Source organism: Prunus mume, linkage group LG6, assembly GCF_029339155.1.
Source record: "Prunus mume cultivar Tortuosa linkage group LG6, ASM2933915v1, whole genome shotgun sequence".
In the NCBI taxonomy this organism is placed as follows: domain Eukaryota; kingdom Viridiplantae; phylum Streptophyta; class Magnoliopsida; order Rosales; family Rosaceae; genus Prunus; species Prunus mume.
In genome coordinates, this window is record NC_142703.1 from 9,643,374 (window position 1) to 9,658,073 (window position 14,700).

The 14,700-nt window shown below is 37.1% G+C and overlaps 3 protein-coding genes across 4 annotated transcripts; 2 read left to right on the plus strand and 1 right to left on the minus strand.

Annotated features, from left to right (window-relative positions):
- Positions 1-3,769: 3,769 nt before the first annotated feature.
- LOC103334452 (scarecrow-like protein 23) lies at positions 3,770-5,654 on the plus strand. The gene is made up of 2 exons (XM_008237422.3): positions 3,770-4,698; positions 4,815-5,654. The coding sequence occupies exons 1-2, from the start codon at positions 3,916-3,918 to the stop codon at positions 5,559-5,561; spliced, it is 1,530 nt and encodes a 509-aa protein (XP_008235644.3). The 5' UTR covers positions 3,770-3,915; the 3' UTR covers positions 5,562-5,654.
- Positions 5,655-6,756: 1,102 nt separating this feature from the next.
- On the minus strand, positions 6,757-12,418 carry LOC103334451 (uncharacterized). 2 transcript variants are annotated; one of them, XM_089054510.1, is made up of 12 exons: positions 12,254-12,418; positions 11,622-11,780; positions 11,294-11,389; positions 10,933-11,036; positions 9,900-10,108; positions 9,239-9,361; positions 9,070-9,158; positions 8,070-8,175; positions 7,894-7,991; positions 7,419-7,664; positions 7,232-7,312; positions 6,757-7,083 (listed from the first exon to the last, which is right to left on the minus strand). In XM_089054510.1, exons 2-12 carry the CDS (start codon positions 11,727-11,729, stop codon positions 7,069-7,071), a joined length of 1,275 nt encoding a protein of 424 aa, XP_088910636.1. In that variant the 5' UTR covers positions 11,730-11,780; positions 12,254-12,418; the 3' UTR covers positions 6,757-7,068. The 2 variants fall into 2 exon arrangements, with proteins under 2 accessions (XP_088910636.1, XP_088910637.1); XM_089054511.1 differs by lacking the exon at positions 11,622-11,780 and having other exon boundaries at positions 12,254-12,406.
- A 322-nt stretch (positions 12,419-12,740) lies between these two features.
- On the plus strand, positions 12,741-14,566 carry LOC103334449 (large ribosomal subunit protein eL14z). The gene is made up of 4 exons (XM_008237421.3): positions 12,741-12,917; positions 13,403-13,532; positions 13,636-13,748; positions 14,289-14,566. The coding sequence occupies exons 1-4, from the start codon at positions 12,813-12,815 to the stop codon at positions 14,349-14,351; spliced, it is 411 nt and encodes a 136-aa protein (XP_008235643.2). The 5' UTR covers positions 12,741-12,812; the 3' UTR covers positions 14,352-14,566.
- Positions 14,567-14,700: the final 134 nt, after the last annotated feature.

Sequence of the window (14,700 nt, forward strand, 5' to 3'; positions counted from 1 at the left end):
GTTGGTTCCTTCTAAACGTCTTCTGCAACATAAGGAAAACTCCCATCCTCTCTCTCTCTCTCTCTCTCTCTCTCTCTCTCTCTCTCTCTCGTTCTAAGCATCTCCAAAGTAAAAATCGAAAACCCATGGATTTTTCAATTGAGGATTGTTACCAGAAGAAAAGGAGGAAGAACTACAATCACCAATCGCCATGGTACCCCCTCTCTGTCTCAGATCGAGTTTATATATCACGGTGAATCCATGCTCTTCATAGTATTGTTTTACAGAAATGTTTTAGGAAATAGTGCATAACTTTTCTAATTTTTGGGTGATTATAATCTTTTTGGTCCAAAGTATATTTTGGGTTATTATGCATCAACAAATCATTCCAAAACTTGACACAATCCAAAGTATATTTTGGGTAGTGAATAATATGGAGCATCACAAATTATGAATGAATTGTTTTTATGGTTTTATTTGTATTTAGTTTAGCATCACTAATTATGAATGAATTGTTTTATGTTGTGTTTTGAAAAAGGCAGGATGCACTTGTGATGCAGGGGCATCCATCCTTGCCAAAAGGGCTAAGTTTTAGCTATATTAAATTATTCAATTAATAATTTTCCTATCTTAATTAGGATTTGATTTAATTTCTTGTTTTGTGAACTTCCTTTGCCAAACTGACAAATTTGACACTACCGAACCAGTCTATCAACATCTTTGTACATTATGATGTGTTTTATCCCTACTGAATTCTGTGAAGCTCCTTGATAATTTGTGCACGTAACGATCCCTTGAAAATACACAACAAATTGACTTTAAATAAATACCCATCAAACATTCGAAATGGATGCGTCTTTCAACTAGTAGGACTTTTAGAGTTCAAATTCTAGAGAGCTGAAACATGGATCTATAACATACTGATCTTTTAACCTCAAACCCATAAACCCAATAACTCGCAGCTGACTCATATTGCTTATCATCATTTAACTATTGCTTATTTTTCTAATTGCTGGTTATATGTATAAAACTAATTTCGGAGGGCATGGATTCTCACCAATGTATTACTCAAGCTCACTGCACGCTCATGCGAGAGTACATTCCCTCTAGGCGGCGCTATTCTTACATGTACTCATCTTAGTAATTAACAACTCCTTATGCACAAAGCATAATTAACAACAGATTCCTTATGCACAAAGCATTAACTTTGTTATTTAGATACCTGTGTAGTTGAGAGAAAAGTTGAATTCTTAAAAGTAGGAACATGCGAGAAGATAATCTCATCTAAAAATTGTTGTATTGAAAAACGGGGTTATTATCAAATATTACCCAAGAAGGCAAAAACAAGGACAAACCAATTCCTTTCTCCAAGTCTTCTGAAAAATTAGACATGCCAATGTAAGAATTGGTGTTGAAAGTGAAGGGTATTTATAGGTATTTATAGAAAAAATCAGAATTTTTAGATTTTTAGTTTGATTTTATAAAAATTTGATTTTTCATAATTTTATTGTCCACAAATTCCATGGCTATCCACCCGTTGTGGTTGGCGTTGCGGCGGCGTCAGCGCCGCAAATTTTTAGCGTCGGTTCATTGCGCGTGGCGACCTGCTCGCCAGCGTTCACGACGGTGACAAAACGACGAGCTGCCCGTCACCTACCACGGCATGGCATGGGTAGCGTCAAGCGGGTTTTGCTTTCGTGGGTCCCACAAAGTTGCCTGGGCTTGGAAGCAGATTTTGTTTTTTTCAGGCATAACTTTTGCAGGCATAGTTTTTGTACCGAACTTGATGGTTTCACGCCATGTCTTGGACTACAAAGTATACCTTTTGCCGGGAAAGTATCGGTCTCTCCTAACAAATATTATGTCTGTCAGGAGAAATTTTGCCGCCAAAGACATCATTTTTTGTAGTTTTAGTTTTTAATTATTTTTTCCTTTTCTTTTTGTTGTTGCTTAGAAACCAAATTGATCAAATTCATTGTGGTGAATGATGACAGCTTACGTGATTTTCACGCATGCTCGAGCCAGCAAAATACAAAATATGTGACTGTGTCTTGTACTTTTTATTATTATTGTATTTATTTAATTTCTTTCTTTCTCAGTCGAAACCAGAAGTGCACAAAGATTTTGTGGAATGCAGGTCAATTTGGAATCTGATAACTTGATTTGAGGCCAAACGAAATAGGGCATAATTCGAAAGATATTCTCCACGGCTCCCTCTATATATTCCTGGTGGGTCCATGCTTTCTCTGAGAGTGCCATTTGGCATGACATTAGGACAATATAGAGTCGCCATCATTCAGCTACCATTTCTGTATTTAAATTAGACATTGAACCACTCATATCCATTCTCAATTGACTGGAGAAAAATGGCACATAGGTTGAAGAGTTCATACTAATAAACCTTCAAAACGACGGCACATAAAACTATAACTTGTGATCCACTAAAACACATGCAATTGGATCTTCATCAACTTTTAGACACCAACTCGTGCAACAATTTCTTATTTGCTGTAAATAAATAAAGTTCATAATGAGTTCCGAATGAAAATTAATGAAATACAGTCATATCAATTGATGTTTGTAGTATTACTCAGAACGTGATAACAGAAAAGTGAAATTTAATTATCTCTTTCTTTAGTTGTAGATTTTAGATGGGAAAAGCAAAATGTGGAAATTTAGTATTAAAATGCTCAGCTAATTCCCTTGGTTTTGATTCTGCAAAACAAACAAAACCCCAACGGTAATGTGTTCTTTCAAGTTTTTTTTGTTTTTCTTAAACAAAGGATTTTTTTTATTTTTAAAAAAAAAAGGAAATTGAGCTAATCCAAACTGGTTGACTAGGACTTGGACCCTAGATCTTGACAAGTTTGATGGTTTCTGGTCTTTTATTCTCCCTTTATTTAGGTTGACGATCTGACCTCAGAAAATATGACTTTGCTGGCCAAATTGGTGGGGGCCAATTCTATAACATTATGGCCAAATGGGCTTTTTGCTAATTTGGACAATTCTCTAAAGTATGAGGCTATCAATTAAGAAATCGTCAAATTAAGCTATCGGATGGAATCCAAACCCAGAAACCAAACAAGTTCAATCCTTGACCCATTCATACTCAATTTATTTTGGGAATAATTTATTTTTCCAAAACAAAATGGTGTGTCCCCCCCAAAAATGTCTTTTCATGTGGGCCAATATGCCTCCATATAAGAAACAATAAGAAACAAAATATTTCAAACAAACAATGCATCTAAAAACCAGAGACTAGAGTAGAGACAATCCAAAAGTCTGAATATGATGAATTATTATTATTTAAATTAAAATCATATTAATTAATTCACAGCAGCCATCATTAACAGTTGCCCTGTAGTATTTAGTGGGTTAGTTGTTTCTTTCCTCATCTTCTTGATTTGTAATTTCATCTAGATCTAGATAGAATATGGGTTATATACATATATGGATAGTGACATTGTGTTTTATATAATTACAACACACTTTTATGTATGAATACTTCTAATCAAAGTAACATTAATCAAATTGTTGATAATCTAGCTGAAGACCCAAATTAATTAATGGAAAATATTAGTTCATTTCTCTAGAACTAGAAGTACTCCTACCTTTCTGCCAATCGCAGTTTAATATGCGCGTATAAATTATTTTTTCCTGCCAAATTAATTAATGGAAAATATTATCATCATGATCATTAATCAATAATATATAAGAAAATCACTACCTGACTGACGTGGGTCTTGGCTTGTAGCATGCTAACCTTTTCTGTATGTCTTGGATATGCCGGCCATTCCTTTCCATCAATACCAAACAAGTGCCAAAATTCTGCTATGTCATGCACAGGACCTTTTCTCTGCTCACCACCTTTAAAAATAAACTCCTCCTATTTTCTAACACCCCCTTCATCGCCATCTATCTTCATTTGTGATTTTGATGAAAGCAAAATTTGAAATGGCTCATGGGACTATGAATATGATCCAATCCCATGAACCTTGGACTAACTATCCCAGTCCTGTTGTTGGGTTTCAAAATAATCCAACCTCCAATCCTTTCCCCAATCCCAAGCCTATTGAAAACCGGTTTGTAACCTTGGAGAGAAGTGAACTCTCTCAGTGGGTGGAGCATATCACCAAACAGCTCATAGACGACTTGCCTGAACCCCCTGCCGCCACCACAGACACCTTGCAAACATCCGAGGACTATTTTGTCCCGTCATCTCTCTCCACCGACTTAATTAGTCCGAGTAAAATCAGCCAGAGAAGCTATGGTGATCATGACCATGAGCTTCAATGGGGGAATGAGCTTCAACTCCATGCAGATAACAACATTAGGGCAAGAGGAATGAGCAAGCTTGATGAGCATGGCTTATCCCTAATCACCCTCCTCTTCGAATGCGCGGTGGCCATCTCCGTTGACAACCTCCCCGAGGCCCACCGGATGCTTCTTGAGCTGAGCCAGATGGCCTCGCCGTATGGGCCATCATGCGCTGAGCGCGTGGTGGCCTATTTCGCCAAGGCCATGACTAGTAGGGTTATCAACTCATGGTTAGGCATTTGCTCTCCTTTGGTGAATTACAAAAGCATTCATAGTGCTTTTCAAGTCTTCAACACTATCTCCCCCTTCATCAAGTTTGCCCACTTCACTTCAAACCAAGCCATCCTCGAGGCCTTTCACCGCCGAGATAGGGTTCACATTCTTGACCTCGACATCATGCAGGCATGTGATTTATCCAAATACTTTTATAATTTCTCTTGATATATATTGATATTTTGTCGATATTTATGTGTTTTTGACATCAACTAACATCGATGTTGAATACTTCGTGTGTGCAGGGTTTGCAATGGCCAGCCTTGTTTCACATCCTCGCGACACGAATGGAGGGCCCTCCACAGGTGCGAATGACCGGTGTGGGAACATCATCGGAAAATTTGATGGAGACCGGTAAACAGCTCTCGAATTTTGCTAAGCGACTAGGGCTATCCTTCGAATTTCATCCAATTGTGAGGAAAATCGGTGACATAGATGCTTCCATGGTGCAAGTAAGGAGAGGGGAGACTCTAGCGGTGCATTGGCTGCAGCATTCACTTTACGACGCAACCGGCCCCGATTGGAAAACAATGAGACTGATTGAAGAACTAGCACCAAGAATTGTGACATTGGTAGAGCAAGACTTGTCACATAGTGGCTCATTTTTGGACCGTTTTGTTGGGTCACTACATTACTATTCGACCATGTTTGATTCACTAGAGTCATATTTGTCTAGCGACAACCCTAGCAGGCACAATGTGGAGCACTGCCTGTTTTATAGGGAGATCAACAACATTTTGGCGATCGGGGGGCCGGCGAGAAGCGGGGAGGACAAGTTCAGGCAGTGGAGGAGTGAGCTTGGGGGGAGAAATGGATTCATGCAAGTAGGGATGAGTGCCAATTCAATGGCTCAAGCTCAGTTGATATTGAACATGTTTCCTCCTACACATGGGTATAGCCTTGTGCAAGGAGATGGGACTATTAGGCTTGGGTGGAAGGATACTAGTTTGTATGTTGCTTCTGCATGGACTTGTTCTCATGCTTCAAGGTAGCTATGGCTAGGCTATATAGTTACAATAAATTTTTTTTTGGGTATGTTTTGGAAGTCTCGAGACCTTATGTAATTCAGAATTTCACCTCAAGAACTATGTGTTTTTTCCCCTTCAAAAAGATTAAATTAGGTTTAGAGAATGAAAATAATTTAAAAGGTGAGTTGGAAACTGATCCACTTTTTTCATTATCTCAAGTTTTTATGTAAGAAATTAGGAATGAGTGAAAACCGTAACGACTTCTCTTAAAAATAAATTAGGGGATGGATCTTTAAAATTACATTCCGGTTCACTTTAACAAATTTTTGATTCACCGACAAAAATTTCAAGTTTGTGTAAACTTGTATTTATACGAAAACTTGGGATAATGAAAAAAAAAAAACGTATCATGGTTTACAAGGAAGGAGCTTAATTTGTTAGTTTGCCGATAATATAAAGCAAGATTTTATTTAGTCAAAAACAATTGAGCTCCTTTCTTGTAAACCATGATATTATCCCAAGTTTCCATAGAAATAAAATGTATGCAATGAATCATAAACCACCTCTATAAAGAGCAGAGTGTAAGCCTTTTTCTTTTATCAAACACACCGAAAACAAAACAAACAAAGAAAATCCATTCGAGAATTCGCCTAGGTCAAATTGTCATCTTAAAGAACTGTCCTTTGCATGTTATCGTTGCTGGTGTTTACCAATCTTCTGTTCACAGAAGCCACCTTTGACCCGTTGGGGTAATTTTCTATTCTATAATGTTCCACATTTTTGCTTCTCTTTATTTATTTATTTATTTATTTGTATCTAGAAATCGTAATGTTCAAGTCTTTTGTTTGAATTCTTATTAGTTTATTAAAATATTTATTTATTTGGATGCAGGGTGCCCTGCCCCATGCAAGAAATACTGCCTCAGCACTGCAGTTCGAATTCCAGTGTGTGCAAGATGCTGTGAAGATGATGACCTTGTGATATAAAATCATGGCTGTGATAATTTTAAGGTTATAGCATATAATTGCGAATAGAATACCACAGCTGAGGTGAGCCCCAAAAATCAAAGTGCTCATCTTTGTCTTTGGTTTTTATTTTATTTTAATACAAGCGATATTGGGAGAGCTCATCTTTGTTTTGTTCTGAGCTTTGCCACCCATGTGACCAGGGAAAAAAAAAAATTGTAATGCAAGCTCATAATGCCATTGCCAAAGAAGCATTTCGTTCAAAATTTTATATTCTATAACCATAGTTAATTTGACTTTACATAATATGACACCATGCTTCTCTGTTTTCTTCTCTCTCTGTGTTTTCTATATGGGACAAGTATGCAAGCCGATGCCCAATTAGGTACACATTGCTTCTCTGTTTTTAGAGAGAGAGAGAGAGAGAGAGAGAGAGATAGAGAGAGAAACAAGTACAAAGAAAACATGACAGAAAAAGGTGATGAGAAAATTGAAGGTCCCATGTTGTCACCAACTCACCAACACCTGGGTGCAAAACTTAAACAGTTGATATCCCAGGAAATTATCTATTGCTTCAGAGTCTGCAAGCCAACAAATCAGTTTCTAAATCAACACTAATGATATACCCAAGAAGATAATTACAAAAAGAAGAGAGCCTTTGAGAGAGAGAGAGAGAGAGAGAGAGAGAGAGAGAGAGACATAAACGTGATAAAAGGAGGAAGAAAATACCTTGAGGTACTTTTTGTGAATCCTCAATGCCTCATTACATGCCTTTTTAGCATCCAGATTTCCAGTTATGTCACCTAAGATCTGGAGACCAATATGAGATAAATGAAGACACAAATATCAGTAAACATGAATGTGCACCTGCACCTGCACATGAGAGAGAGAGAGAGAGAGAGAGAGAGAGAAAGACCTTGACAACATCATCTAGACCCGTAGCCTCCTTTAAAAGTTGCTTTTGCTTGGTCTCAAGAACACTTGCAACAAGAAAAATGGAAAGTGCACCATGTTTTTCTGTGTATCCTGTCTTCACAATGTTTCTCTCAAACTTGCCGTATTGCTTTAGTTCTTTGTCATTTACATTAGATGGTGTGGCGCCACCACTTGGCACTTCATATGATGAGAATATGTTTGGGTTGTATTCCATGGCCCACATCAGCTGAAACCAATCTATATTACTGTCTTAAAACAAGCTTATGAATGAAAAGCAAAGAAAGAAACTCCAAGACATTAATTACATTCAGATTCATGAGACCTAAAATTTGAATTCACATCAGAAATCGACAACATGAATGCAAACGAAATCTCATCCATCATCCATAAGGAAGTAGCTATTTATCAATAAAAGAGAACCCAGTTAGGGAAATGAGTACAGTTTTCCTCCTCACCTCCCAAAGATACAGTGAATCCACAAAGGAAAACTCTCTTCGGAACAGGACCATCAGCATGCGAAATGCAAATAAATACTCCCCACCATCTAGATCCTCTGACAATAAAAAGGAAATGGAGTTTTAGCTGAGTACTAAGGACCTGTGTTAGTGGACATGCATAAAGGAAATCTTACCGAGGTGCTGATGAAGTTTAGGATCAATAGTTTTGATTACTTGGGAGAGTGTGCTCAGCTGAGATTGCACTCCAATCGAACTAGCACTGCACCTAAAATTTTCTCTCTGTTTTCGAAACAAAAGCAGGAATCTGAATTATACTGTAACAGAAGCATATCACAAGCACCAAACATCTAACACATCATTTGAAATAAATAAATAAACAACAAATAATCAGCCTCAAGGTCCCCAAAAGACCATTAACAGCTTTCTTGTCATCCATATATTTCTATCAAAGCAGAATTAGAAACACCAGATGAACATAACTAAATGAGTCTTTAATTAGTCGATGTACGAACCAAACCCAACTATTCTTCAGAACATGTTGAATGCATTAATTTGACTAAGGTTTAAGAGTTGATTTAACTATAGCAACTTGCCTACTTTTAACCTACTTTTAGTGCCTAAGATTGAATCATGTTGGCTAATCAGAGCCACTGACTAGAGCACTTCCGCTTATTATATTGTCAAGAAATCCACTTGCAGTGTTTTGTAAGGAATCAATTTCCAAGATACCTTCTAGGGCTGCCAATCATCCATCTAAACATCCTCACGTCCATTCTCAGTACATTTTTCTCAACTGCCCAAAGGGTGTACCATCACTTCAGGCCTTCCTGTTGTCCTTCTAAAGCCTTCTACTAATAATTCACTTCTCCATTTTGGTGTTCTGACATCCATTCTAGTCTACATGATGAATTTGAATAGTCAGGACTCAGTCTACATTTTCATTAAATTTGTGTTCATAGTACAAGGAAAAAAAATTATCAAAAGAATAAGAAAACCAAAATTGCTCATAATGGTACTAGAAGGCAATTACTAGATCCCAGTGTCATTATCTACTACCTGTTCGGAATCACTCATAACAAGGTTCATGGAAAATTAAAAGTAGAGGCAGTCAACACTGGTCCATCCAAACATGCAATTCAATAATAGTATCATCAAGGGAAGAAATATTAATACCAGCCTTCGCATCGCACGTTCGAAACACCAAAAGGCATCTGCTTCATCGTCAATAAGAATTACCATTGGCGAACATATATCATTCATTCCTGCTCACAAATGGCCATTATAACTGTCACCTATACTATTCAACTTTGATAGAATATCACTGAGATTCAGTAACATTCACCTTGAACATAACCAATATCGTTGTCCACCCAAGCATAAACTGAAAGAATGTCCCAAAGTTTTGCCTGATGAGCTTGACTCTCATAAAAGACAAGTGATCGATCTGTGCGAACAACATCCAAACCTACAAGCCAAATCCCCCAGTTGAACTTGAGTTAACCACTGTTAAAAGTTAACACAAGTTAAAATAACCATAAGATACCAAAATAGATAAGATTCAGAATTTGAACTATAAAAAAATATATTAAAAAACTAAATTAAGTATTAACAAAAGGTAAAATAACCATTAGATATCCAAATATATATGCCTCAGAATATTAACCATTATGACAAAAGTTAAAAAGTTAAAGAGTATCATACATATCAATGTTGGACATTCATGCATGAATAAGTGTAAAACATGTCCCTCGAGAAAAGAAATACAGAAGTGTCAAGTTAAGTTAGCGTTCTGGTTTTCTTCCTTAATCAGTTCAAGGACATTTGTGGTTTTCTTCCTTAATCAGTTCAAGGACATTTGTGGATCATTTTACCGAAAGCAACACCCAAAAGAGTGAAAACAACAGAAAACTGAGATTTTATCAAATGGTAAAGGGTAGGTTGGATCTTAGGTTCACAACTTATCCAAAGAATGTAGATTTGCAACACGTACAACAGATATATACCAATTTGATGCAAGAAAAGCTTCCACTGAATCACTTTCTTGTCTGAAGTAGCATGGTTTGCATCCCCTCCATAGTTACTTATATTGCCATTTGCTGATTCTTCTATTGGTTGGCCATCATCTGTGATGATTGGTGTTGTAAGAAATTTTCCACTGCCAATAACTGGAACCATCTTTTGGCATTCAGATTTCAATCTGCTGTACTGCTCCCTAAAATGGTCAACGTTATACATGAACTCACGATATTCAATCAAAATAAAGAATGCAGGATGGACAGCATGCCAATAGTTTTTTATTTAAAGGAAAAAAATCAACATAACGAGAATTGGAATATGGAAAACCACTTATACCCATATGGCAACTCAGATGAAGAATTTTATAAACTAAGGCTTGAACCTTAAAGGGCATATGGCTCACAAAACAAATGTTCAATGGGCTGGAGCATGATGGAAAAGACATAACATGTACGTAGATGAGCATGAATAATGCAAAAACAATTGTCATAAAAAAGAATCTAAAACACCTGGATGGCATAAAGATTTAGAAATTTAATAGTTCAAAAAATATATTTGAAAAAGGCAAAGCATGAAACCAAGTACAGAGTAAGCAAAAGGGCCCCAATGATCCAAGGAAAACCAGCTTCTGAAATCAATAGCATCTATTGAACCACATAAATATGATCTAAAAGCCATGAGAGGCACAACCTAGAGACATCATCTTGAATAGAAATGGATTCTCTACCCCTTCAAAGGCTGCTCATCCCCGTTAAATGCCATATCAAAAAATAAAGGCATTGCTCTCCAAACCTCACTTACCTGCATCCTTCTTAACTTCCAAACAACTACAGCAGAGTCTTAGGTATAACACTAAAAGAAAAACTAATATAACTGAAACCCCTTCTTGTAACTAATATAACCCTCTAAACATGATAGAGATAGCATATGAGGAGCGAAGTATACTCTGTTGCTTTTGATAGTGATTAAATTGAGAGACATATTCTACATATTAAATCAGAATTAAACAAAATGTTTTACCTCCGGCGCTGCCTGAGCTGATTCCGGTCATCAAATGTGCTATTTGGATCAAAGCAACCTAACAAGAATTCCCAGACTACACCTTTGATTGCAGGATGGACACCCTAGTATAATAAATTAAATAAGAAGATATATACTTAATATCATACACATACAATTTTAACTTTCAGTACACCAAAGGAGTAACATGTATGGTGTATCTAACACCACCAAGAATAAAAATAAATTTGATGTGTTTGTTAAGAAAAATTGTATCACGTATTTGTTATATCCTACGTCTACATGCCAACAGAGGCATAAAACAACACCCCAACCCCCCAACAAATCCCAAACAAAAAAATATAACACAGGAGAAGGTTACCCCTCGTTGGATTCGTCTTAGTACTTTGGCTATATCCAAGTGACCGTCTTCAGAGAAGGCAGCATGCCATCTTCTTGCACTAAGAGTTTTCCCAGCCTGCAAAATTTTAAAGTTTTAAACATGGATCATATACATCCATAGAAGTACAATAAGTAATCATACTGTGATAGAGCATTAGTGGTGCATAACCGAAACTTTGCAATGGAAAAACACTAGAATATTATGCTAGCAGCAATAATTAAAGTCTCATAGAATGTGGTGTTGAACTGAATTGTGTTATAAAACTAAACAATATATTAGCAAACAAAATAAAGTGAAAAGGGCACACCCTGAGCCTAAACTGGGTCTTCGGGACATCAACTTGGCATTCTGGTCTAAGTGGATAGAAAGCATCCAACTCAGCTGTCGAAGCTTTCCTCATAAAAAACAACGCCATTGTCTCTCACAACCAAGCATCCAAAAATCAATTCAATCACTTTCAGTTTTTCTTCGGTTGGGAACCAAAATTAAAATAAAGAGTCAGTACCACTTAAACATAAACAAACCAGAAACACTAAGAAGATCACATATAGTCGAATGATGACTTAAAGGGAAGCAACACAAACATATAGGATCCCAATACATTACCATCCAAATGGTACAAACAACCACCATTATACCCAAAATCCCAGATTTTCTCAACATTATGATTTATATCATCCCTATGAAAAATGCAAGTTTTTACATGTCAATATCTCAAAATCAAATTTTAAGATAAATCCAAAATCCCCTATAACTTAATATTCGTTGTGATGAATCAAATGAAATATAATTTGAACATTAAGATTCCAAAGATTGCATTTTGAACCATCCGTCCTATAACAAAAGGCCTTGAATCAAGAGAAACCCAGATCACATATCTTGTTTTGTTTCTAAATATCACATGCATACAAAATCATTCAAACATGTAGATTTATGTACCTTCACTAACTGGAGTCTTAGAAATTCAAATTTGAATTGAAAATGCTTCAACCTCCTTGAGCTTTCTTCAAGATGATAAAGATCACACAAGAGATTAGAGAGAGAGAGAGAGAGAGAGATATGGGAGCGAAGACGACGCGAAAATATTATAGAAAAGGACGTTGTGAATACATTTGCTTTAACGGTATTTTTTTATTTCACGAGCCCTTTTTTGGATTATAGTTAGCCCAAAGCGGCAACAGCTAGCCCCCCACCATTTTTCACTGAGCCTGACTCTGTCAAAACGAAAACCAGTGGGGCACTTATTCAAATAAAGTATAAATAAAGGTCCTAGTTGTAAAAATTAGAATATGTCAGGGCGCAAGACAATAGAACTTTTCTTACACACTCTAGCCAATAGAATTACGACCTAAGAAATTCTACGATAAACTCGACCGCAGGTGATTGGGCTCAGCTCGAACAAAACCCTATTTCTTCACATCTCAAACCCTAGCTCGGCCTCTTTCCTCACTCATCTTCTCCGACTCCTCTGCCCGACTTTTTTCAGAGGATCTGAAAAATGCCGTTCAAGAGATACGTTGAGATCGGACGAGTGGCCCTCGTCAACTATGGGAAAGACTACGGCAGGCTCGTCGTGATCGTCGATGTCCTCGACCAAAACAGGGTATGTTGTTGCGTTTATTTACGCAAATGCCTTTCTTCTCAATCCATTTAGGTTCAAAGTTTTCTACTTTACCATTTAAACTTGTGATTAAAATAAAGGGTATGCGTTTGCTGTTCGTTCAATGCTTGTTTACTTTGAAATAGATGGGTTGTGGAATATTTACAAGCAGCACAACATAGCACACATGCATTTACCATTGAATACTTACAAAGTGTAATGCTTTTTCACAAAATAAAATAAGTTCGAAAAATCGGCCTAGGCGCTAGGCGGGAGGACACCACCGCGATTTCACCTTAATCGTTAGGGGTAAGCGCCAGGGAGTTAGGCGGCGCCTGGGCGGTTCTGGGGTCTGGGCGGGTCGGTTAAGCGTGTGTCATTTGATACTGAATATTTACGTTTGTTTTTCTGGATTAAGCGTGTGTCGTTTGATACTGAATATTTAAGTTTGATGTAAGAACTTAGCAGACCTGCATTTTATTTTGCAGGCTCTTGTTGATGCCCCTGACATGGTGAGGACCCAATTGAATTTCAAGAGGCTTACACTCACTGATATTACCATTGACATCAAAAGGGTTCCTAAGAAGAAGACTCTGATTGCTGCCATGGAGGCTGCTGGTGAGTTTTGAGTGATTATGGAAAGATGAGGATTTAAGTCGTCTACTTTTTTATTTCTTTGCTTGTTCCCAACTGAGTTGAGTTTTCATATTGTGGTTGGCAGACGTAAAGAACAAATGGGAAAACAGCTCGTGGGGCAGGAAGCTGATAGTGCAGAAGAGAAGAGCTGCACTAAATGATTTTGATAGGTTTAAGCTCATGTTGGCAAAGATCAAGGTGTGTTTTTGATCTCTCAAACTTGTATTATCCTGAAAAACTGAGATTCCTTGTATTTTTTATTTGTAGTTTGTATGTTAATAAGCATTTTATTCGTTGGGTGAGAGGTTGATCAAACCTTTGAGGGTTAGGTTTTCATCCTTTTCCCCTTCCTTTTCTCCACCCAAGGCCCCCCTATGCTCTTTTTGGGTGGAGGAGCTAAATTCATGAATGTTAGACTCTGCCAATTAGGTATCTCTTGCTTTTTAGATCCTTTTAATTTCTACCATCAGCTAAAATTGTTTCTTCAATTTTAATTGCATGGTAGTTGTCAAACGGCTTCTAGAATTATAACTTGGTCTTTCCCTTAGTTATTTCTTAATGCGTGGATGAAGATTGCATCCTAGCTCATGCATACAAAGAGCATGAATCGTCAACACAAAGTAGATAATTAAACTTTTAAAAATTTGATCTGTTAACCTTGTTTTTTTGGTCTCAGTGTTGACTTTGTGAGCTGGTATAACTAATTAATAATTATGCTTTGTTTTTGTGTTTGTGCAGAGGGCGGGAATCATCAGGCAGGAGCTAACGAAACTCAAAAGGAGAGTGCAGCCTGAGTCTTGAATCTGTACTCTTTTAGATTTTGCAGCCTTGTTGCAATATTTTTGAGTTGTCTCTTTATGTTTTGAGTCGTTGTGGTGGCAGTAACTTGATATTTTGGTTAGGTCATAGTTATTACGAGTGGGAACCAGCCACAAGTGATTATCTCTATAAACCTTGTATGGATTTTCTTTGAAATGAAATGGAGCCAAGGAACTTTCCTTCTCAATTTTATCTTATCATGCTGAATAATATATTTTTGGGCAATTTGATAGCCTTCATATTCCACGTCTTCGTTTTTTGCTCTGATTTGTAGACAGAGAATCCAACTCCTCTTGTGTAAAGCCTTTTGGGGAGGTGCCAGGGAGTGATG